The sequence below is a fragment of the Leucoraja erinacea genome, chromosome 20 (assembly GCF_028641065.1).
Source record: "Leucoraja erinacea ecotype New England chromosome 20, Leri_hhj_1, whole genome shotgun sequence".
In the NCBI taxonomy this organism is placed as follows: domain Eukaryota; kingdom Metazoa; phylum Chordata; class Chondrichthyes; order Rajiformes; family Rajidae; genus Leucoraja; species Leucoraja erinaceus.
Window position 1 is genome coordinate 26,191,183 of NC_073396.1, and position 26,806 is coordinate 26,217,988.

The following is a 26,806-nucleotide window of genomic DNA, read 5'->3' on the forward strand; positions in this document are numbered from 1 at the left end:
GAAGATTCAAACGAGGACATGACTTCAGAATTAAGGGACTGCTGAGTCGGAGGCTGCTACTGCGGGTCTGCGGACGGCGGCACCGGGAGCCCGCGGATCCCTGGAGGGAGACCGCTTTTCGGGGCTCCTGCAACGGCGAATTCTCCCGCCCGTGTTGCGGGGTTGAAGAGCTCCTGGAGCGGGGCCTGACACCACTGCCCCGCGCGGCTGGAATGGCCGCGGGACTTTGCGAGCGCACACCGGGGGCTCCAACACCAAGACCCGGTGTGCGACCTCGCACCACCCGGCGTGGCTTCAATGGCCGCGGGACAATCGCCATCGCCAGCCGGGGGCTTTGACTTTGACTCTGACATCGGGGGGGGGGGAGAGTGCAGTGGAGAGATAAGTTTTTTTGGCCTTCCATCACAGCTATGTGATGGATGTTTATGTAAAATTTAATTATGTTGTGTCTGGGGTCTATTTGTGTGTAATGTATGGCTGCAGAAACGGCATTTCGTTTGGACCTCCAGGGGCCCAAATGACAATTAAATTGACTCTTGACTCTTGACTCTTGAAGGGACAGAAGTTTAGGGGTAACATGAGGGGGAATTTCTTTACTCAGAGAGTGGTAGCGGTGTGGAATGAGCTTCCAGTGGAAGTGGTGGCGGCAGGTTCGTTGGTATCATTTAAAAATAAATTGGATAGGCATATGGATGAGAAGGGAATGGAGGGTTATGGTATGAGTGCAGGCAAGTGGGACTAAGGGAAAAAAGTTGTTCAGCACGGACTTGTAGGGCCGAGATGGCCTGTTTCCGTGCTGTAATTGTTATATGGTTATATGATATGCAACAAAATACTAAACATGACTACTTTCATTTACATGACATTGCTGTGTCCCAAACGTTATGGTGCCTTGAAATTGGGGGACTATGTATAAACACTGCTGTAATTTCTACATGGTGAAACCAAAATGTATCAAAATGGCCTTTATTAAAATCTGACAACGTGCACTTTAACCACGTGATTTTTTTTCTATTACAAATCTTAAATTGTGGACTACAGAGGCAAATAAATGATGGGTCTTTGACCCAAACATTATGGTGGGCACTATTAAGCATGTCACTCAAATAATGCTCGGACTCAAAAGGATACCATTATGGTGAAGTACATGAGCTGCCCATGCAATACAAAAATCTCACTCTTTCCGTGCATTTCAGTGGTGAGGTGGGCTGTGTCATTTTCACAACAGTAAAGGCAGGGCCGACTTAACAGCATTATAGGCCCCCGGGCAAAGCAGTGCACTGGGGCCCCCACAGTTCCAGTTTCTTTATGCCGAATCAAGTATGCCGTCATGCACTTGGGATGTTCTTCTCCGTTTTCATGTTCTACAATAACATTCCACAATACCTATTATTGTGTCCCGGGCAACTGCCAAGTGTGCCCATGCGTTAAGACGGCCCTGAGTAAAGGTACACTTTGGATATCATGCTTAATTGTATTTGCCTTTGCATGATGTTTCTACTGCATTTTCACATAACAGAACCTTTACCTTAATGTATGTTAGTTAATAGATTAGTGGTGTTGAGACTCGAATGATCAGTCACAAATTTAGGCCATGTGCAGTTTGTTATTTAAGTTTATTTGGTGATTTGAATGTTAAAAAAACTACGGCTTCACCCTATTTGATATTAAATTATAAAATATTTTGATATCGAATAAGGTAGACACAATGCTGGAATAACTCAGCAGGCCAGGCAGCATCTCTGGAGAGAAGAAATAGTATAGAATAAGTTGGTATTTTAAAGTGCGTCTGGGAATATGGATACTTTTAAAATTGTAAATTATATAAAACATTTGGTGGATGATATCTCAGATTTTCTTGGATTTGGAACATGAACAGTAATTGTTTTGTCTGAGCAAAAACTAAAAAATGTAACTTGTTTGAAGCAGATTTCAATTTTTTTTAAATGAGATTTAATTAACAGCGAGTGTAATTATCAATGGATATTCTGCTACAGTCCTGTTTGAGTCCTCCAATATTTTGAACTAAAATGTTTGTATTTTTAACATTGTGGAATGTGTTCAAGAATTAGCACCAGGTGAGAATGGAGCTGTAATGTATTTTTTAAGTTGAGATAGAATGTGACTTGGAGGGGAACCTGGACTTGGGATGATTGCCTGATGCTCCTTTCTTTAGTAATTGGGCTAAGGTTAATGTAGTCTATGTAAACAACTTCAGTGTATTTTGTAGATGGTGCTTACTGCAGCTACGTTTCTACGTGATGGTGGAGGAGGAAATAAATATTTAGTGTGGGGATTGAGATATCAGTCCAGTAAACTGTTTTGTTCTGGCAAGTTGGCACAAGATTACACACCTAACATGTAAATTGTGCATGTAAAAAGCCTTTAAAAGTATCAGAGGACGAGTCATACTGCAGATTTTCCAGCCTGCTATCTTTTCTACCCCTTGGTTTCATGCTGTTCCCCCTTCTATCTGCAGTGTCAAGGGTGAGTGGTTACTGATCATCAGTAGAGGTGTTCATTGCCTGACACTTTGCAGTGTAATTTGGTGTGGCATCCAGTTCACCAGGCTTGGTTTCCTGTGCTTGCTTTAAATCAGGGGACAGCAACCTACGGCTCCCGGAATTATCTGGCCCGCAGGCGGATTTTTTTTCCCCGTAATCATCCGGCCCGCCCCGAGTGTAGCCGGGCGCCCAACCCGAGAGCGCGGCCGAGCTCTGGCTGTACCGCATCCTGTGCAAAGCTGTCAGCATGGCCTCGCACCTTTTGTGAACACACTTAAGAAAGAACTGCAGATGCTGGAAAACTCGAAGGTAGACAAAAATGCTGGAGAAACTCAGGGGGTGAGACATGCAAGGATTGACTTGACTAAAGAATCAAAATTGCATACATTCAGTGACTTCAACATGGCAATGCTACTTGCAGATAATTCCAATGTAACCATTGTTTGGTGTCATGAGTTCAATGCTGGTAAACTGTTTTAATTTCAGTAGCTGTAGTAGTTTAATAGCAGCTATAAATAAATCAATTCTCTCAGAGCAATAACTTTCATCATTCCCATGGAATAGCACACAAATCTGTTTACATTAAATGCATTTGGATATCTTAAGATGCATTTGGTACTAACTGTAAGCTACCAGAGGGTAGGTTTGGTATAAAATCTATTGACACTGCTCCATTGCACTTTAATGATCATATACCTCTGCTGTCCAAAAGCCATGAAATTGAAGGCTTACCTCCAGATTTGCAGACTTTTAAGTTTTGACTGATGTATATTTGAGGCTGATGTATATTTTGGATCACTGTATCTGAGAATCATGGGAAAGAAATAGGCCTACAGGAGTCTATGAGCATTATTTTCAAGATGTCTTTATGGTTGGGAGATATACTAGAGGGCAGATATGGGAAATATAACAACACTGCAAATTGGGACACACGGAACTGGACGAGGTGGGTTAAAGGCCTGTTTCCATGCTGTATCTTTCAATTCAATCAAAACATGGATCTTCGGTTAAGCCAGACAATTTTTGGAGACTATTAAATGTAATGAAATTGCTTAAACCTCGGACCTCATTTACGTACATTTTGAGAGGATATTTGAGTTTAATATTGTCGAATGGTTAGAGAAGAACTTTTCGTATTCCATTTTGGCTATCCCAAGAGTAATATGGCCAGGCCCAGTCACTGACTTTTGCTCTAGCCCTGACTTTTTTCAGTTACTGATCCAGTTCCCTTTTGATGCAAGAATGAATTCACCATCTGTCTGGTGTTTTCTCAATGTTACTTTTGTGAGTCGCCTTAAATGTATCTAATTGTTGGCCCTTCAACCGTAGAAAAAACATTCCCTCTGTTCACTTTGTCTATGATTCCAACTTTTTTTGCACATCAATCTTGGCTTGGAGAATGGAGGCGGTGGCGAGGAATTCCCAATGACCAAGGCAGCGGGCGATGTTGTCCGAGGAGCGCTGACCTTCCTTCCTCCCCATCTCGCCCCTTTTCTCTCTCTCTCTCTCTCTCTCTCTCTCTCTCTTGTACACCCCCTACACCCCTTATCCTGGGACCCCTCTACATCCCGCACCGATCCCCATTCCCGCCTCTTCAGTTCTCACTGACATGCCCTGTGCTCTCCCCCCCCAATTTATTCATCCTGCGCTGATCACCCTATCCACCTCGGATTAATTATCCTGCCGCCATAACCCCCCCCCCCCCCCCATCCATCCTACACTGGTTCCTCAATCCACCCTGTACTTACTACTTTCCCATCCATCCTGCACCTCCTCCGCCCATCCTGTACTGATTCCCCCATCCATCCTGTACTAATCCACGCATTTTTCCAGTACTGACCCACCCTCCATTTACCTTGCACCTTCCCCCATTCATCCTGTGGTGATTCTCCATTCATCCTGCACAGACCCTCTGATCCACACTGTACTGACCCCCCCCCCCCAATTCATCATGCGCTGATCTCTCCCCCCCCCCCCCCCCCCCCCATCCTGTACTGATCCTCCCATTCAGGAAGAATGGGGGGAACAGTCTGAAGAAGGGTCTCGACCCGAAACGTTGCCTATTTCCTTCGCTCCATAGATGCTGCCTCACCCGCTGAGTTTCTCCAGTACTTTTGTCTACCCCCATCCATCCCGTACTGAACCCCCCCCCTCCCCATTCAACACCACTGACATCCCCCATGCTCTCCCCTCACAATTTTAGCTACTCCAACGAACACGTACTAATTCACCTGCCTCAATCCATTCATTCTGCACCGACTGCCTTCTTAAACCCCCGCCATCTATCCACCCCGCACTGATTCACACACACCCCTCCCTGACCCTATTGTCCTGGAAATGTCTTCAGAACGAATATTGACTATGTTTGGTAACGGAATGCAATCAAATGTGTTTTAATTCACAATGTTATTATTTGTTTTAATCCATAAAGATGGATTAATTAAATTGTGAACACGTGAAACATTAAAACCGCAGTGTTCGATTGTCACTGCTACGGTTGACACGTTATTACATAATTCATTTTAACGGAAAATCAATGCTCTTAATATGGAGTATCAGTACTGTAGTTATTTAATGAGCAACATTCACATCTATACGTACGCATATATGTTACCATGGTCCAGGATCTATTGACACAGGTTGATCATACGCTGAATAATCCAACCACATTTTTGTTTGGAAGTGGAAAGTACTAATAGAAATTGCATTAATTGCAATGTGTAAAAAGGGTTGAGATACTGTCTTATAATTTTGCTGCATGTCATTGTGGTATATATCATGTCTTGATTGGTGAATGTTTAGTTTGTGACTTTATTAGAAGCAGAAATAATATGTGAATGCTTCATTGAGTATAATTCCGACTGGTAACTACACGCTTCGTCCGAGCACATTATCGCACGCGTCATGCAAGCCATCTTAAATGACCACCTAAACTGTAATTTGGCAACCTAAAAAGCTGCCAAGGTTGCCCGGCTGGCAACAGGGAAAAATGTTAAGCGAGAACCCTGTAGTATCAGTGAAAGAGGTATTATTTCTACGGAGGGATGGTGCATGACTTGGAGGGCATTATGTAGATGCTGATATTTCCAAAATACAAAACCCAAGTCATCTTCAGTGGTCGAGGTTGAGAGTTTGGGAGTGCTGTTGGTGCTTCTATCACGTCACATCTGGTCCTCCTTCAGTACAGGGAAAAGAAGCCTGGTGTCCTTCTAACAAAAGTCTTCCAATATAGGAAAAATCTTCATGAATCTCCTCTGCAGCCCCTCCAGCGAACTGCATTATTCCTATAATTGCAGTGACTAGAATTGCACACTGTTAATTACAATCTAATTGATGTTTTGTAAAGTTACAGTAAATGTACGTACTGCATAATGTCCCAACCTTTGTATTCTATTCCGTGACCTTTGAAAGTAAGCATGTCATATGCTTCCTTCACCCTATATACCTGTATTGCCATTGGCAGGGAATTAGTAACTTTAAACTAATGTCTTGCTGTTCATCATCATTGCTTAGTGCCTTACCATTTACACTATATACCTACCCCTATTTGGCTGCAGAAAGTGCATCACATCTCTCGTAACAGAGTTGTGTTTTGGAGTTCTTGACATTTCATTGTGATCTATCAAGGCAATGCATAATTTATATTTGAAAGCTTACCATTTGAATTTTAAATTCAAAGAAGATAAAATAAACTTAACGGGTGAACAGCATTTCAATTGTATTCACACTCTTAATTTTACCTTCTGTCCAAAGGTGAAAGTTCATTTGAAACATCTAAGTGCTTAAATTTAAAACTTAACAGAATTTTTCAGATTAAAACATTTAAAGTTTGGAATTTGAAATCCTGTATTTCTGGTATTCATGGGATTTGTTTGATTTCTAATGAGGCTAGTGAATAACAGCAAGACATGTCTTTCTATGTTATGCGGAGGAAGGCTTTCGGCATAAGAATCTGCCACTTTAATGATAAAACAGGCATTTCATTAATCTGATAGCAGAGCTCCAAGCAAGTGACAAAAGCAAATCACATTATTAGTTTCTACCTATTATTGGGCCAAAATCTATTTTGCATTTGTGAATTAAGATTTATAAGCAAAGCATTGGTATGAATGACCCACGGAAAAATGTGCCAAACATTCAAGGCAGAAATTAAAATATGTTTCCACAAAAAGTATTAAGACAGCAAATCTTTGAGGAACGTGAGCAGGCATGACAAAGGAGTAATGATTAATAACTGAATCCTGGAATAATTCATCTTGAATCCTACTCCCTAAGTGTTTTACAACAATATAGCAATCTGATTTTGGAGTTTTCAATCAATACCTCCACCTATTCGTAACTTTTTAAGTTAAAATTGTTTCCACAGTGTGGTAAATTATCAAAAAAATTTAAGTTATGGATGCTGCCAAAGCAAATATTAGCCCCCAGGATAAATGTTGAAAACAACCCACCACCTGGTGAGGGCTGCTATGCCAAAGCCTCCTTAGGAGTAAAATGCAACTGTGGCCAACACTCTAGCCAACTTCCGAGTTCTTATTAACCTCCACCAAGATGGTGTTGCTGTTTGAACATTCTGAACACAAACTCAAACTTTGTTTTAAACCTCTTCCAGCTACCTTTTTACTATTCCTGGGCTTGAGTGCACAAGGTCCATTTAATACTTAAAATAGTTGCTCTCTGCAATTAGTACATCAAATGGAAAGTTTGAAATTCTGCATGATATATACAAATAGCATATTAATTTTTAAATGAACAGCAAGAATTTACTTGTATTAATGAACATATGTTGTGTTTCCCCTCAAACTGAAATATGAAGTGTCGCATGAAATTTTAAACATCAGCTACTTAAACCATTTTAGGTGTTAAGAACCAGGTTTTTTAGTTAGCATTTATTCTTGCTGGGTGTCCATGGGCTCTAAAACCAGCTAGGTCAGTTGTATGGGAATCTTGTCAGTACAGTTTTGAACAATTTGTAGTTCAAGTGCATTGGCTACCTTTTTGTAAAATAAAATCCATGTCTGACTGAGGAAGTTTAAATCTCCAGAAAAGTGTAGTGCATTCCTTCATTATAAATACATTGCATTGTCAAACTGAAATGTTTGGAGTTTCCCCTTTGTCTCAAAGTCAATTTTTGGGAGAAGATCTTGGACAGTTAATCCAAGTGCTTACACAACAGTCTTTCCGACACAGATAGCCAAAGATCAATTTAGGCAGGAACCAATTCATCGGTGATCTGAATTGCAGGAAATAGTTTTGGGTCACTAGTCTACATTTCAATTGTATCCTTATACTTGGGTGAGGGGAGATGGTCAGATAAATGACAAGATACAGGATTAAAAAAAAATTACGATCTAAGTTTTTCAATTGATTCATCAAAACCATACTCCTGAACAAATGTTTGAGACCATAGATCTGCAGCCTGGTAATCAAAGTTGCCGTTGATTTTTATCTCTAGCATTAGTGCTACAATCTTCTACGTAACACAAATGAATGTGCATACCACCAGCATCTTGTAACTGTTGGTTTGTGAACACATGGGATACTTTGCAAGGAAGGGTACAGTTTTCTACTAATCATCAATATCAGCAATAATTGTTTTCAAAACATTAATCTATATTTATGGGCGTTAGTCCTCATCAACTTGTGACACTGTTGTTTCTGAGAAAGCCTGGTGGGTGAAATAGAGATAATGAACTGCCTATCCACCAAGAACCTGTTTACAATCATAGAGCCATACAGCAAGCCAAATTGCCATGCTGACCAAGTGGCCTAACTGAGCAAGTCATACTATCACATCCCTGCCCGTGTAAATGGTGGAAAATTAATCCATTCTTTATAGAATTGCTATGTATATAAATGTGGAAAATGTCCTATATGAATGCATCAAACTTGGTGAGACGGCTGCACTCCCCAACATAGCAAGAAATTGCAAGAGTTGTGAATGTAGGTATGTTACAATACTTACCTTCAGCGGCGCTGCAATTCTGCCACTGGCCGTGTGCACGTTTTGGCGCCTTTGAGGGGGGGGGGGGGGGGGGGGGGGGTTTAAACGCGTTTTTTTTCCTACCTTGTCCTGGATTATATTTGGTTGGATTATATTTGGTTGCTGATGAATCATTCCAACGGGCGTTTTTTTTAAAATTATTTTTTTTAAATTAGAAGTACGGTAAATTACAATAATACACAACACATATCTTAATACATTTTTTGTACCGCTTCATTTTTTTTGAGCTTTAAGAAAAAGATAGAAGTAAGGAAAGTAAAGAAAGTGCGCAAGAGTCGTGAAGAGCAAGACTGTTGGGAAAAGAAAGCCCCTTAGAAAAGAAGTTAGAGAAAAGGAAGTAAAGTGAGAAAGTAGACCCTAGAAAAGAAAGAAAAAGAAAGTAGGAACAATCGCTCTATTATAACATTAAACTCCGCAGAAAGGGGACTACCAACCAAGTCTGTTTTTGTTGTTTTACCTCCCGTTACCAGGTCCTGATACCATTTATTTATTTATTTATTTTTAAAATTACTATTGCACCTCATGCTTGTAATAGGTCCAGAAACGTAGACCACGTCTTTTGGAATTGGTCTGCTTTACCTGCTAAGAGGAATCTCATCTCTTCCAGGTGTAATGTTTCAAACATATTTGATATCCACATTTTTATTGTTGGTGTGGGCGCATTTTTCCAGAATTTAAGTATAAGCTTTTTTCCCATTATTAGCCCGTAATTGAATAAATTCTTCTGAAACACGTTTAGTTCAGGGTTACCTTACGATATTCCAAAAATGATCCATTCTGGTTTTGGTACCAGTTTTATTTTGATTAATTTTGAAAAAATATCAAATATTTCATACCAGAATTTTTGGATTTTTGTACAAAAAGCAAAAGAATGCGCTATGGTAGCTTCTTGACACAGACATTTATCACAGATTGGTGAAACATTAGGGAAGATTTTATTTAATTTAGTTTTTGAATAATATAATCTATGTAATGTTTTGAATTGGATGAGCGTATGTCTTACGTTGATCGAACATTTATGCACCTGTAGTAAATGATTATCCCAGCTCTCTTTTGAAATTTTTATAGATAATTCTTGTTCCCAGTCTCTTCTAATTCCATCTGTTGTGGGTATTTCTATGCTTAAAATGATATTATATAGGTGCGATATTAGATTAGCTGATTCTGCCTTTGTCTTCATTGCTTCATCCAGTAAGTCGGAAGGCATATTATGAGAGTCTTTTGTGTATTTTTTCAGATAATCACGAATTTGAAGATATTTAAAATATTGGTTATTTTTCAAATTATATTTCAGTTGTAGTTGTTGAAATGATAGTAATTTTCCCAATTCATACAGATCTTCGAGCGTTTTGATTCCCATTCTTTCCCATTGTATAAATGATTTGTCTATGATTGATGGTTTAAACAATGGATTATTGACTATTGGTATTAAAAGAGATAGGTTTCTTAATTTTAGATTCTGTTTTATTTGTTTCCATGTTCTAATTGTGCTATGTATAATTGGATTTTTATTATAATTTTTATTATTCAAATTTATTGGTGAGAGGATAGTCGCTCCTATATTACTCGGGGAGCAGTCCCCTTTTTCCATTACCATCCAGTCCGCCTGCTGGGCAGAATTGTCCAGCAGGTGAATCATATTTTTAATATTTACTGCCCAATTATAATACATAAAATTAGGGAGCGCTAGACCCCCCAACTCTTTTCGTTTATTAAGGTGTGCTATTTGTATTCTATGGGATTTATAATCCCATATAAAATTTGTAATGCCAACGGGCGTTCTGTATATATATTTTTTAATCGCCCGACTCGTTCAGCGCTGGAGTCATTTTAAAATCGGCTTCTAAAGCCTTCAACGCCGACAACGGGGACGGATTTCATGTAGGTGACAGGTAAAAAAAAAAAGCTGTTTATTTTTATGTATAAAAGTGGTCCTTAAGATGCCTTTAATTCACATTTAAAGGTGCAAAACGGTGATTTAGTCCCCATACCAACTGGCAGTGTTTTTCATGCCGATATGGGGGTATAAATCACTGCAAACCGCAACGTTCCAAGTGGTCGCGTTCCAGAAAAACCCACTCGCAAGTTGATTTAAAAGGCCATTAATTTATAGGTATTAAACATTACATTCCTTCCATTTGGCCTATAAATCCATGACAATGAGATTTAAAAATTATGTTATATTGTGAATTCTTGTTTGAATGTTATTTGGACATTTAGGCTATTTAAAAATGTTAATCTATTCTTAAGAAATTGATAGATGTTTAGATCTAGTAATTGAATTTTATAATTAGCTCCAATTAGGTAACTAACTAATTATATGCTTTAATTTCAAGTCATCTAAGTAAGATTGTTTCAGAATGCTTCATACTATAATAACTGATCATTTATTTTAGTTCTCTTAATTTTTAAGAAAGTTTTGGCCATTTGGCTGTCCTCGATCACAGCTTTTGTGTTGGAATGGAAAATGGAAAAGCAATAGGGAACAAGATGCTAATTCCAGAGTATGAAAATGACCAAAACATTTTTAATACTTAAGATATGAAAGTGAATTAGATGACAAATGAAACTTCTTTTTATGCTTTATCTGATGGGATAAATTATAGACTTGACTTTTAAAATCTCAAAATTTTGTAACATTGCTAGTGAATGCAGCTTAATCCATGATTCAAGCCAGCCTCAACCCCCATTGACTTGATCTATACTTCACAATGCCACGAAAGCAGCCAGTATGATGAAGGACCACTAATACCCCAGTCATTGCCTCTTCCCTCTCTTATCGAGCAGAAGATATAAAGCTTGAAAGCATATACGACCATGTTCAAGGCCAGCTTCCTCCCCACAATTATCAGCTCTTGTCGGATCTTTTGTATGCTAGGGATATGTTTCCTGATATTACAATCTACCCCGCGGTGTCCCTTGCACTCTTTCTGTAATTGCACTTTCTTTGTAGATGTAAGACTATATTCTGCAAACCTTTTTTCTCTCTGCACCACTTGATGTACTTGAGTATAGTATAATTTGCCTGTACAGTACACAAAGTTTTTCACTAACTTGGTACAAGTAACGATAAACCAATACTTGTTTTCTGTATTTGTGGGAGTGTGGGGAGGGATATATCAGCTGTATATGGAGTTTGATGAAATGGCAAGTGATCGAAGCAAATTGTTGGTTAATTGATTAGAATACCAACTTAATGGCCTATTTTTAAACTAAAAGAAATACTAAGGCATGATTGGGATTTGTAGACTTGAAGATTCATATAGCTGTAAATAAAGGTAACACAATATCTGTCCAAAAATTCTGAGTATTCTAATATATGGTTAATGGAATGTAATACTGCATGTGAGTGATGAAACATTTTTGTGAATGCTATATTAAGTACTCGAGTGCTAGCATTATCCTTAGTTATGTGTTAATGGTTGTATTTAGTACAGCATTCTGTATTCAACTATCTCAAGTGCTTCACATCCAATGAAACACTTGATGTCTGGAGGTCATAGTAGGAGCTATATTATTTCAATTTTATTCAATTTATATGTAGCCCTACACAAGTGAATTGATGATTCTCAAATGTTATGGTTATTTTTTTGAAAATAACACTCACTTTTCTCCGTTTTGAAAAAATGCTCTTAAGTAATTTTGATGGTACAGATGCACAACCTTTTATCCGGAAGCCTTGGGACCAGACACTTGTCAGATTTCGGACATTTTCGGATTTCCGAATGGAAGATTTTTAGCGTAGATTAGGTAGGTAGCGCGAGCGACTGGGGAATCATTGTAAATCATTGCATAAATGTTCGTCAGTTAGTTTGGAGGGATTTTATGTGGTGGTGGTGGTGGGGTGGGTGGGTGAAGGGGGAAACTTTAATTCTTAGTCCCCTACCTGGTCGGCGACTCCCAACATCGCGGAGCTGGGGGCTCCGTCCGGCCGCGGGCGGCGCCGGTTGTAGCTCCGACCTCGGCAACTCTACCCCTGGCTGCGAGGCGCTCCAAATCCAGCGCGGCACGCGGTCGGACGCCCGCAGCCCCAGCTCCGCGAATGTTGGGAGAAGGCGGCCTCAGCGCCCTGGAGCTTACCGCACAGCGACCCGGTAAGGCATTGCCCGCTTCCCGCTGGTATCCCAGCGCTGCGACGCCGCCGACTCCCAACATTGGGCGGGCGTCCGGCCGCGGGCGGCGCTGGATTTGGAGCGCCTCGCAGCCAGGGGTAGAGTTGCCGGGGTCGGAGCTACAACCGGCGCCGCCCGCAGCCCCAGCTGGGAGTTGGCGGCCACAGCGCTGCGGAGCTTACTGCACGGCGACCCGGTAAGGCATTGACCGCTCCCCGTCTCTCCGACCAGGTAGGGGACTAAGAATTAAAGTATACCCCTTCACCCCCCCCCCCCCCTCACATAAAAGCCCTCCAAACTAACTGACTAACATTTAAGCAATGATTTACAGATGTTTAAGTGTCTCTTAAGGAGGAGGCAGCCGCTACAGCTGAGGAGGCAGCCGCTACAGTAGTACAGACCTGGGTTGACCGTGGGTCGTTTCGGGTCAAGTTTGACGCCAAACGCGAGCTTTGGTGTGCAGACGACATCCTGGAAAAAATGGCCGGTTTTCGGAGTTTTTCGGTTTCCGGAACACCGGATATAAGGTTGTGCACCTGTATAGTTGCTAATTATTGAGTAAATGGCAGCTGTTTTTTGAATTTGATAGAAATTCCATAGTGCTCGTAGTTATGTACAGCACAGATTCGGGCGCTTCGGCCCATCTTGTTGGCTTATAGGGCTGACCAAGTTGGCTTAAAGGGCTGGTCCCATTTGCCTGCATTTGGCCCACAGCCTTCTGAACACCACCCATCTGTCCAAATATCTACCAAGTCAAGTATCAAGTATCCTATATTGTCATTCAGACTTTCCAGTCTGAACAAAATTTCGTGCCTTGCAGTCATAACATAGAGTAAAATAACAAAACACACAATAAACACAGATTTAACATCCACCACAGTGAGTCCACCAGGCACCTCCTCACTGTGATGGAAGACAATGGTCTTAAAGTCCTTGTCTCTTCCCTCCTTGTTCTCCCTCTGCGCTGAGGCGATCCAGGCTTCCGATGTTGTGACCCCGCCGGGTGATGGTAAACAAGTCCCGCGGCTGAATCCGAGCTCCGTGAACGGGCCGGTTCAAACTCCGCGGCCTGGGGCGGTCGAAGCTGCCGCCTTCCAGTCCAGCAGACGAAGCTGTTGTTGAGGGAGCTCCAGAAAAACAGGTCACCAACCTGTAACTTGCGAGCTCCCGACGATGTCGTCCACTGCGCCAGCGGCCGAGCCTCCGAAGTCAGGTCGTCGCCGCCACAGCCCTGAATTCGGGTCCTGGCTGGCTCTGCCTCCGGAGCCTCGAGGTCGGTCCCAGTTGGAGGCCTCAGCGCAGACGGAGACGGGGGATATGACAAGAAAAGGTTGCATCCCCCCGAAGGAAGAGACCAAAAACATGTCTCCCCCCCCCCCCCCCCCCCCCCCCCCCCCCACACACACATACACAACCTAAAAAAACTAAAATTAACTAAAACAGGACCAAAGAAATCAACAACAAAGAGAAAAAACTGACGGACTTCAGGCGAGCCGCAGCTGCTAGGCCTCTTCCGGACGGAATCCATGGTCGTTTACTGGATAATGTATGTACATGAGATCATTATCCTATTGCTTTTACAGGAAAGCTTGCTCTGCACAAATTAAATAGTTCAATAGTTCAACGGCTGCAAAGTATTGATTTGTAAACGACTTGAGGGTGATCTGACACGGAAAGACATCATATAAAGGCAAATCTTTAAACATTTGTAATGGAAATGCACACTGGGGCCCTTAAAATAGCATTTTGCAATAGTTTTGCATTAAGCTGAGGTGCAATATTGCTGAATGTTTAAAATAAAATAGTGATGTTTAAAAGTGCATAGTAAATTTACTGCAGGTTAGATTCATTTGCTCAAAGCTGAGAAATTAGTACTATGTACATGTGGGTACAGGTGCACAACCTTTTATCCGAAAGCCTTGGGACCAGACGCCTTTCGTAATTCAGAATTTGTCGGTCTTCGGAATGGAAATTTTTTTGCGTAGATTTTAATGGCTGGCTCAGTGGTAGAGTGCTCGGCTCATATCCGCAAGGTCGCGAGTTTGCGCCTTGATCCCGGCAGAAGAAGTTGGAGCGGGGCTGGGCTGGGCTGCTGCTGGCTGTGGGTCTCTGGGATCTCTGCTTGCGGTGGGCCTGGTGGTCGACGTCCAATTGGTCCTGACGTCTCCGGTGACTGCACTGACCTGCAGCCATCGCCGTCGTGAAGACAGTACAAAGCCCCCACGCCAGTGCAATGAGCGGGGAGCTGGAGAGGGGAGGGAAGGGGTCACACACATGGCCGGGAAGCAGAGGGGTGTAGGTGGGGTGAAACTGAAGGGAGCGACAATCTGCTGCTGCCTGCACGCTGAGTTAAAAAGTTCCCACGCAAGACTCATGATACACTGTGTATCGTGTCTACCGTGGGAACTTTTTAACTCGGCAGGCAGCAGATTGTCAATTATTAACCCTCCCACGCAATATACTCTCACCTTCCCTTTTATGAATGGGGATTTAGTTCCCCTTTCTTCGAGGACTGACCGGAGGTTCCGCTGTCACCTCTGCGGGCCGCCCTCGGTGAACGTCCTGTCTCCCTGTCCCTGGGATAGTAGGGGGCGATCAAACAGCACAATACCCCCCCCCCCCCTCCAACTCCAGACGAATCCGCTCCCCGATGGGCCGCTACGGCGACAAGTGGCAGTTCGCCCACAGCCCGAGCTGCGCGACCCCAAGAACAAGAAGTACCTTCCACACTATCAGCTTCTGCCCATACACTGCGTGTTCCTCTGAAGTTGGAACGGGGCTGGGCTGGAGTTGCTGATCTGGGATCTCCGTGCTTGCAGTGGGCCTGGGGGGTCAGTGTCCCAATGAGGGGGCGCAGCTCGGGCTGTGGGCGAACTGCCACTTGTCGCCGTAGCGGCCCATTGGGGAGCGGCTTCTGGTGGTCCTGACATCTCCGGCCAGTTTGCAGTTTTCCTCTGGAGTTGGAACGGGGCTGGGCTGCTGCTGGCTGTGGGTCTCTGGGATCTCCGTGCTTGCAGTGGGCCTGGGGGTCGGTGTCCCGTTGGTCCTGACGTCTCCGGTGACTGCACTGTGCTGCTAGCATCGCCGACGTGAAGACAGTGCAAAGCCCCCGCGCCGGTGCAATGGGCGGGGAGCTGGAGAGGGAAGGGGTCACACACATGGCCGGGAAGCAGAGGGGTGTAGGTGAGGTGAAAATGAAGGGAGCGACAATTTGCTGCTGCCTGCCCGCTGAGTTAAAGTTCCCACGCAAGACTCACGATACACTGTGTATCGTGTCTACCGTGGGAACATTTTAACTCAGCGGGCAGGTAGCAGCATATTGTCAATTATTAACCCACCCGCGCAATATACCCTCAACTTCTCTTCTATGAATGGGGATTTAGTTCCCCTTTCTTCGAGGACCGACCGGAGGTTCCACTGTCACCTCTGCGGGCCGCCCTCGGTGAACGTTTTCAAGGACCTTTCTTCAAGGACCGAAAAAATGGCCGCTATTCGGAGGTTGTCGTTATTTGGATCGTCGGATAAAAGGTTGTGCACCTGTATTGTGAAAGGACAATGTAGGCACTGTAAGGAAAGCAGTTGTAAAGGGCTGAGAAGCTACAAAGTAATAGAAATGTGTGCATCAACTAAATGAGATCAGTAAAGGGCCTGTCCCACTTTCACGACCTTTTTTACTCGTGGACATTTTTCATTGGGATAGAAAAAATGCCCCGACCCACGTGATGCCACGAGTACCTACGACCTACCTATGACCTCCTACGACCATGCTGCGAGTATGAATCAAGGGTAAACTTGGCAGAGGTCGTGAAAGTGGGACAGGTCCTTAACTTATAGCAATGTGATTTCAATGTACCCGTTTTGTTCAATTTTTTTTGTTATGTTTCTTCAAAATGCAAGAAATAGTAATTATGATGCCATTTCCCATTGTTTCTTTAAATTAAGTGCATTTGTTAATTGTGCTATATATTACAAATAGTATAATCAGTTGAAGCAATTCACAAGTTATCAAGCTGGAGTATTTAGATTTCTGAAAAAATGTTGAAGATTATTGTAGAATAAAAATGATAGACTTGCCCACGGTCTGATTTTACCACTGGCTGAAGTAACATGGACAGTTTCATGGTGAATTTTACTGTACATTTCTTTGAGTGGAACATTTTAATTTGGAGATTTTACAAAGCACCAAATTTGCATTTGTTGGTAACTAAGGGTTTGATAGTGTTCTAATTTTATGGCCTTTTGCTACCTTTGGTTTTGCATCAATTGAAGATTTACTTTGAAGTCCATACTGCAGTGATGTTCAAGATATGTCCGACAGGCAGTATGCAGACTGCAAGTTGCTTTGCAGTCTGCAAATCTCCTGTCTGTTTCTTTCTTAAAGCCTTAAAGTTATGTACAGCTCTTGGGACTGAAGTAGTGGAAACTGTTGCTCTCTGGGCACATCAGGAGTAGCCTTTATAAATTGCCAGGTCTGGCACTTTTTAAAAGCTGAGACATTTGCTCTGTTGTCTCAAACTTCTATAGTGGACCCAGCCAGATCTCTCCTGCTGTTCATGTACACGGGGCAAATTTCTTTTGAAGCAGGGATTAAATTCTTGGAAGATGAACTCTTTAAAGCAATATTGTGGCTTAGAAGTGCTGGGGTGGAGCACAGGACACTGCTGTGAGGGAAAGAGAGAGTACTATTAGGATCCTGGTAAAGGACAAAAAGAGAACTAAGCTTCAAAGGAGTATGGTAATGGGACCAAAACACAGTAGGAGCCTTGAGCTAATTTTGAATATAGAAGCTTTTATTGTGATATAATTATTCACAGCTCTTATTGGGCTTAATATGTACATCTAGATGTTGTTTAAAGAGATGGATATCTGCTCTGTTACTCATGTTTTTTAAAAAACAGTTCAATATATCACTTGGGATTCTATCTGCCCAAGTAATGCTTGGCTTACTCCATGGCGCCTTTCTCACAGCAATTTGGTTATTATCAGAAACCATAGCAGAATTGAAAGAGTTGTACCTCATCCTACAATTCTGTAGCATCTTGCATTTGGTTCCAGTGTGCTATACCATCCAACAAAAATGTGTGCTGCATTTGAGGATTGAGCTAGTCATAAATACATAGTTACATGCAGATTCCAGAAACTGGTGTGCAAAGTCCTAAATTTCATGACCTTTGCATAATTCAAATCTAGCCCCATTCTCTTGCCTTCTCCCAATAACCTCTGACACCCGAACTAATCAAATTTGACGGCATGTTCAAAATTTGTGCTCAAAGCCCTGTAAGCGTTGGAATATGGTGTGAGAAAAATAATGGCCTGACTCATTTAAATGCCACGTTATTGTTGCTTTTATTGTATAAATTATTTTGGGTATGTTGACCTCCGAACATTCTGTAGAATTGCACATTTAGCAAGTTAAAATCTGTCATTAATCCATTAGCAGATTTTTCTAATGTTTGTGTTGAATGGACAAAATCAAGATTACTTAATAGCCTGTCAAATTTGTTGCATTTGTATCACATTTGCCTTTGTCTGCTTGCAATTCTTTTAATGTCTTTCATCTACTGGTTTGTATATTCCAAATCTGAATGTAACATGGGTAATAAAGTGATAATTGGGGCCTGGGTGCTTGCAAATTTATTTTTTTAAAGGGGAAATTTGAATGGCATGCAGATGAGTAAATATCTCCATTTCACCTTCTCTCTGAAGTTTACAGACCATTTGAAAGTTGACATTTGAAAGTTCACTTTAATTGCCATCAAGATAAATTATTAGAATGTTAGACCGCAAGAAAGGAGGAAGTTGAAACCAATCATAAAAAATACCACATGCCCATGTTCATTTGACATGTTTGTAGCATCATTAGTTTGAAGACTTCAGGCAATTCCAAATTATTAGTCGAAGCTCACTACTCAAGAACTCTCGTCAACTCCTGTACCTTGACGCGGGTGTCGAGGACAAATGGATCATGGTGACAGCATAATTGACTTTTAATAATTAACTTTTTCACAATAAAATTAAGCAGTATTGTCATTGCACATTATTTAATGTGTTAACAAAACTATCTATTTATATGACGGGTCCATTGACAGCGAGATGTACTTGTATATTCCATCACAAGCAAATTTCCTACCAATGACTTGATAACACAGCAAACAAAACCTTTGGGTTTTAATGTTGTATAAGCTGATTGGTGTGCAAGGCTGGCCAAGCAATTACTCAAGATGGTTTTTGTTTTCGTCATTTCTTTCAGATGAAATTTCCAATTAATAAACCTTTTTTGTATGGCACTCGGAAATATGTTGCATTCGCTTTTAATATTTGATGTTTTATTTTTCAATGTTGCATCCAGGCTCAAAAACATACCTCTCAGCTGTGAATGTTTTCCTAGCATGATTAAGGGTTTGCTAATCACATCTAATGTGGTCTAACTAAAGTGGTCTAAATAAACACTTTTTTTGCATAGGGGTAATTTTCATTGCTGTTCTTTAGAAGTGCATTATTCCAAAATAAACTTGTTATTATTTGTTTTGAGAACTCTAGTTCTGATGGCACTGATTCTGAAGCATTCATTTCTGATTTTGTGATCAAGTGCAAATGCACTGAATCCAATTCAGCAGAATTTAAAGGATATACATATCTTGAGGTCTCAACTTCCAGCAGAAAAATTACAAATGTTTATGAAGTACAGTTGAAAGCTAAATTTTGCCAAAGATATAAATTCCATATTTCATTCCTGATAAAGTTGTGGCTCATTTGAGCATCTGAACTTTGAGAGGTGGATTTGTGAGCCATTTGAACTTAATCTGTAAAATGTGAAATTAATGCTTGTAACGATTGTACAAGACTTGCCTTACTGGCTGTTTTTTCTTGAAGGTATAAATACTCTTTATTTACTCGGAAAATAAGTTTAGTAATGCAATTGTGACATTAACTATATTCAAGACACTCTCTCACTGACGACTGTTACGTGCGTTCCCAGGATGTAGGTGATTATTTCCAGCTTAACATGATTTTGCCTAATTTATGTTTCTTTTTTTTATCCAGACATAGTTCATGGCGGGAACCAGTAAATCCTTACTACGTGAACACAGGGTATGCCTTGGCACCAGCAACAAGTGCTAATGACAGTGAGCAACAGAGTATGTCAAGTGATGCAGATACCATGTCACTGACAGACAGTAGTGTGTAAGTATATTCACATGGCAAAATGCTATTTAAATGTTTTACTGTGCAATTATTGAAGGATATTCATTTGTGCAATATTGAATTTAACAAAAATATAGCTTTTTACTAGGGTTCTTTTAAATGTGACTTAATTTCCTACCTTTATAGTCAATTAATTGTGAATGTTTTCTTTGGATCTTATATTGTTTTGCTGAGTAATAAATAGTATTAACACATTTTGGTGCTGTGACGTTGAAACTGCTGTTATGCAGCAGCTTGTTAGACAGGTATTGCAGGTTTGATTCAGATACTAGAAGCTGAAGATACTGAAGTAAATTCCATATGATGAAAAGTACAATTTGGTTTTATTTTTTAGAGAGTTGTTGGGAGTATATCTTAGAATTTTTTTTTGCCAAATCACTATTCAGTCTGTTGAAATGTGCATAGAACTTTGTTCTAACCTTTTCCATTGTATCATGTATGTATGGAAGAAATATGCATCTTGTGTAGAAGTGTTTTTTTACTTTTTTATATCATCAGTGCCTTGCTTGTTGTTCAACCTCTAACAACAGTGGTTAGGTGTACTCTGGTTATAGGTGGTAATAACTCTGTTTTAAAATTTGAATTAAATTTCAAAAACAATAAATGTCATTTGTATGGAACTTCAATGCTCTGTTAAGTTTTGTATTCTTTGACTCTATTTAAGGACTTACCCAAGCATGCTGTTTACCTAAAAGCACACTTGGGTTATATCCATCTCGTTTAATCGGTATGAATGTGTACAGATGAAAAAAATGGGGACCAATGGTCAGAAGCTTAAGTCACATGGGGTCCACAGTAAGTTGGTAATTTGGCTTGGTCATAGACGGCATGTTTTTCGGACTGGAGTTCTCTGACCAGTGGTGTTCACAAGATTCACCATAAAGGCCTCTTGTTTGTAAATATGTAATGTATTTTGCTCATTATATAAATGATTTGGTTGATTAGTAACTTTGCAGATGAGACAAAAATGGCACATCAGGATCGATCAGCTAGAAATTTAGGTGGCAAAATGGCACATGGAGTTTAATGTGAGGTGAAGTGTTTTGGTTGGCAAATGCATGAGATTTGACCAATAAAGAATAGAAGTTTTAACACTGTGGTACAGTGGGATCTTGGGGTTTTGGTCCATGTTGCCTCAAGTGACAACATGAGTGGATCAGGTGGTAATAATGTCATGCAGTATAAGCCTTCATTGCTTGAGGTATTGAATATAAAGTTGGCAAGTCACATTGCACCTGTGTAAAATTTTGGTTAGGGCACATTTGGAGCATCGTGTGCTATTCTGGTTGTCACACTATATGAAGAATGGGGAGTGTTTAGAGAAGGTGCAGAAGATGTTCATAAGAATTTTGTATGAATTGGAGATTATTAACTACATGGAGAATATGGACTTTTTGGATTGTTTTCTCTGAAGGGTCGAAGGCCGAGGGGCAGTCTGATAGTGTATACAATTGAGCCATAGATGAAGTAGAGTCTTTTTCCCCAGGGTGGAAATGTCAAACGCCTGACAGCAGAGGTTTCATGTGAGAGGGGGGAGGGGGGCAGGTTTAAGATGACTTAAGAAGCAAGTATTTTGAGAGGTCCCTGAAATGCCCTGGTTGGAGAGGTGGTAGACGCAGGTATGGTAGACACTGGAATGATGGAAGAATATATTTAAGAGGCATTTAGATGGACACGTAAAGGCAGCGAATGGATGTGAACCATGCAGATGGGATTAGTTTGATATCAAGGTTAGGATGACGTCTTCAGTGGGCCAAAGAGCCTGTTTCCATGCTGTATCTCTAAACTAAAAATAAACATGATGACCTGAAGGGCCTGTTCCCTTGCAGTACTGTTCTGCTCTGTTCCTCCATACATATGTCTATGCAATATTTTATATATTTTTAATATATACATGCAGCACAGTTGCCATTTACTTGTCAGCTCATCAGGACAATTGATCTTAATGTGTAGGCCATTGTTTAATGTAATGTCCGATGGTTAGATAGGTAGGTAGATGGATAGATGGATAGGTGGATAGATAGATAGATAGATAGATAGATAGATAGATAGAAAACTTTATTTGATCTCTTGTGCTGTAGCAGTGGGACAGCATTTCTGGAGAGAAGGAATGGGTGACATTTTGGTTTGAGACCCTTCTTCAGACTGGAATGAGCCTGGGGAACTTATTTTTGACCAGCATTAATTTCTGCTGCTTTATTCAGGTCCCTACTAAGTTACTACCATCCCTACCATAGACCAACATATCTTTCCTTTTCGAAGAAAATAGCATATTGCTGTGCAGTGAATTTCTATAAATAAAACTTGTTGAACAATTTTTTCCCCCACAAGTTATCTGCTTGCATCTTTCAACTAATTACCTTTCTGGGGGAAGTTTATCATTTATTCCACTGAAACCCTTCAATAAAGTTGGCAAGCTGGATCCAAAATTGGTGAGATGATGGGAGGTAGAGGGTCGTGCTGGGTGGGTGTTTCTCTGACAGGAAATCTCCAACAAGTAGTGTACTGCAGGGATTGGTGCTGTAATCTTTGCTTGCAATATATTTAAATGACTTGGATGAGAATGGAGGTTTTGATTAACAAGTTTGCAAATTATACAAAAATTGGTGGTTGCAGATAGTGGATAGTGGAGGTTGTTTAAGAATACAGCAGGGCACAGATCACATGGAAAGTTGGGTGGTGAGTTGGTTGATTGAAACCAGAAGAGTGTGGTAATATATTTTGGGATGTCAAATCCTGGTAGAAAGTAGAGGAAATGGTAGGAATATTGCTGTTGAATTGTAGCAGGGCCTTGGGGTGCAAGTGCATAGTTCTCTGAAAGTGGTGAAGAAGGTGGATAGGGGAGCAAAAGAGGTATTTGGTATATTTGCCTTCATAGATCAAGGCATGGAGTATAAGAATTGGAACCTAGAGGTTCACTTGCAAAGAAGTTGGTTAAACTGTATTTAGAGTATTGTGTACAATTCTGGTTGATGCACATAAAGTACAGAAGAGACTCACCCGGATATTGCAAGTAATGAGTGGGTTTATTCTTGGAATATAGAAATCTGAGTTTTATTGCGGGGGAGTAGGAGGTGGATAGATAAAAGAAGCATAAATTAGGCAAAATCATGCTAAAGTTGGCAAGTTAGGTAGTTGCAGTCTTTTTTTCCCCCAAGACGAAGGAAAATATTTGACGGCCATCGAAGGGTTAAGTTTTTCCACACTAGCTATTTTGAATGAGTTGCCAGAGTAGGTGCCAGAGGCAGATATAATCGCAATGTTTAAAAGCTGTTTGGCTAGGTACTTAAAAAGGAAAGGTGTAACACGATAAAAGCCTAAGGTGGACAAATAGACTTGGCGTAGGTCAGCATCACAGCCAGTGTGGGTGGAGTGATGTACATTTTGATGACTATGAATACCTCGAACAAATCTCATCTTGTCCACCCTGGTTGTAAGGTAAACAACCTCGGCTTTACTTTGAAGAAGGGTCTTGACCTGAAATGTCACCCATTCCTTCTATCCAGAGATGCTGCCTGTCCTGCTGAGTTACTCCAGCATTTTGTGTCTATCTTCATCTTTAGTTTCTCTACCTGTTGCTGTACATCATTTCTGGTGTAATTCTGATCAATCCCTCGTCCATCCTGTTGAATGAAGGTTTTGCATTTCATGGAGGAAGATGCCTAGAATTGGCCAGGACTGGCTTGCGAAGCAAAAAGGGCTGTTGGGCCAAAACAAAAGAGGCAACGCCATTGTAGTTGGAGACTTCATTGTGAGGGGTACAGACGGGGGTTTCTGCGGGAACAGACGGGATTGGAGGATGGTGTGTTGCCTTCCTGGTGTCAGGATCCAGGATGTTACGGACAGAGTGCAGAAAATCCGCGAGGGCGAAGGTGAACAGCCAGAAGTGGTAGTGCATGTCGGCACAAACGATGTCGGAAAGAAAGGGATGAATATTCTGCAGCGTGATTTTAGAGAGCTCGGAAAAATGCTGAAAAGCAGGACCTCCAGGGTTGTTATCTCCGGTTTGCTTCCATTTCCTCGTGCTGGCGAGAGCAGGAACAGGGATATATGGGACCTGAATGTGTGGCTGAGGAACTGGTGCAGGGGGCAGGGATTTAGATTCTTAGATCACTGGGATCTGTTTTGGAGTAAAGGGGAACTGTACAAAAGGAACGGATTGCATCTTAACAGGTGAGGGACCAGCATTCTGGCAGGCAGGTTTGCCACTGCTACACGGATGGTTTTAAACTGAATAAGGGGGTGGGGTGTCAAATGGGATAGTCGAGGACAGAGTTACGGGGAAAGAGTAAAGGGATGGTTAATGACCCCAGAATTAACGGGAAAGGAAGCTCACAAAGGGATAGGAGCGTATGGCCAAGTGTAATAAGGATCGATGTGAAAGGTGAGATGCGTAAAAAATTAAAAGTATTGTATATGAATGCGCGAAGTATAAGAAGTAAAGTAGATGAGGCTCAGTTAGAGGTTGGTAGATATGACATTGTGGGGATTACTGAGACGTGGCTGCAGGAGGATCGGGCCTGGGAACTTAATATTCAGGAACTATGCATCCTATAGAAAGGACAGGCAGGTGGGCAGATGGGGGGGGGGGGGGTAGCTCTGCTCGTGAGGGATGGAATTCAGTCCCTTGCGAGGGAAGACATAGGGACTGATGAGGTAGAGTCACTGTGGATTGAGTTGAGGAATTGTAAAAGCGTGAAGGCACTAATGGGTGTTATCTCCAGACCCCCAAATAGTAATCCGGATGTAGGGTGTACGTTGGAGCAGGAGTTAAAACTGGCATGGTAATGCCACTGTGGTGATGGGAGATTTCAATATGCAGGTAGACTGGGAAAATCAGGTTGGTTCAGGACCCCAAGAACGAGAGTTGTAGAATGCCTCCGAGATGGATTCTTAGAGCAGCTTGTAATGGAGCCGACCAGAGAAAAGGCAATTCTGGGTTTAGTGTTGTCCAATGAACGAGATATGTTAAGAGAACTCAATGTAAAGGAGGTAGTGATCATAATATGATTAGTTTTAATCTGCAATTTGAGAATGAGAATGTTAAAGTGTCAGTGATGCAGTTGAACAAAGGGGACTATGAAGGCATGAGAGGGGAGCTGGCCAAGGTAGACTGGAAAGGGATCCTAGCAGGAATGACGGTGGAACAGCAATGGCAGGAATTTCTGGGCATAATCTGGAAGACGCAGGATCATTTCATTCCAAAAAGGAAGAAAGATTCTAAGGGGAGTAGGAGGCAACCGTGGCTGACAAGAGAAGTTAGGGATAGAATAAAACTAAAAGAAAAGATGTATAACACAGCAAAGAATAGCCGGAAGCCAGAGGATTGGGAAACTTTCATAGGGCAACAGGCAATACAAAACGGGCAATACGGGCTGAAAAGATGAAGTACGAAGGGAAGCTGGCCAGGAATATAAAGAAGGACAGTAAAAGCTTCATTAGATATGTTTAGGGAAAAATAGTAGCAAAGTCAAATGTGGGTCCCTTGAAGGCAGACACGGGTGAAATTATTATGGGCAACAAGGAAATGGCAGAAGAGTTGAATAGGTACTTCGGATCTGTCTTCACTAAGGCAGACACAAACAATCTCCCAGATGTGCTGGAGGACAGAGGATCTAAGGGGGTAGAGGAACTAAAATACATTTTCATTAGGCGTGAAATAGTATTGGGTAGGCTAATAGAAACATAAAAACATAGAAATTAGGTGCAGGAGTAGGCCATTCGGCCCTTCGAGCCTGCACCGCCATTCAATATGATCATGGCTGATCATCCAACTCAGTATCCCCGTACCTGCCTTCTCTGCATACCCCCTGATCCCCTTAGCCACAAGGGCCACATCTAACTCCCTCTTAAATATAGCCAATGAACTGGCCTCAACTACCCTCTGTGGCAGAGAGTTCCAGAGATTCACCACTCTCTGCGTGAAAAAAGTTCTTCTCATCTCGGTTTTAAAGGATTTCCCCTTTATCCTTAAGCTGTGACCCCTTGTCCTGGACTTCCCTAACATCGGGAACAATCTTCCAGCATCTAGCCTGTCCAACCCCTTAAGAATTTTGTAAGTTTCTATAAGATCCCCTCTCAATCTTCTAAATTCTAGAGAGTATAAACCAAGTCTATCCAGTCTTTCTTCATAAGACAGTCCTGACATCCCAGGAATCAGTCTGGTGAACCGTCTCTGCACTCCCTCTATGGCAATAATGTCCTTCCTCAGATTTGGAGACCAAAACTGTACGCAATACTCCAGGTGTGGTCTCACCAAGACCCTGTACAACTGCAGTAGAACCTCTCTGCTCCTATACTCAAATCCTTTTGCAATGAAAGCTAACATACCATTCGCTTTCTTTACTGCCTGCTGCACCTGCATGCCTACCTTCAATGACTGGTGTACCATGACACCCAGGTCTCGCTGCATCTCCCCCTTTCCCAATCGGCCACCATGGGACTGAAGGATGATAAATCCCCTGGACCTGATGGTCTGCATCCCAGGGTCCTCTGGGAGGTGGCTTTAGAAATAGTGGATGCATAGGTGATCATTTTCCAATGTTCAATGATTCAGGATCAGTTCCTGTGGATTGGAGGATAGCTAATGTCATCCCACTTTTCAAGAAAGGAGCGAGAGAGAAAACGGGGAATTACAGACGTTAGCCTGACTTTGGTGGTGGGAAAGATGCTGGAGTCAATTATTAAAAAGGTAATAATGGGGCATTTGGATAGCAGTAAAAGGATTAGGCCAAGTCAACATGGATTTATGAAAGGGAAATCATGCTTGACTAATCTTCTGGAATTTTTTGAGGATGTGACAAGTAAAATGGATGAAGGGGTGCCCGTGGATGTAGTGCATCTAGACTTTCAGAAAGCCTTTGATACGGTCCTGCACGGGAGACTGGTGACTAAAATTAGAGCACATGGTTTTGGGGGTAGGGTGTTGACAGGGACAGAAAATTGGTTGGCAGACCGGAAGCAAAGAGTAGGAGTGAACG

The 26,806-nt window shown here is 41.7% G+C and overlaps 1 protein-coding gene across 2 annotated transcripts in view; it reads left to right on the forward strand.

Annotated features, from left to right (window-relative positions):
- axin1 (axin 1) overlaps window positions 1-26,806 on the forward strand; it is a 126,311-nt gene that overhangs the window by 26,085 nt on the left and 73,420 nt on the right. For both annotated transcript variants that reach the window (XM_055651703.1, XM_055651704.1), the window contains exon 3: window positions 19,665-19,805. In XM_055651703.1, coding sequence (XP_055507678.1) covers window positions 19,665-19,805 — 141 coding nt within the window. The remainder of the gene's footprint in view (window positions 1-19,664; window positions 19,806-26,806) is intronic.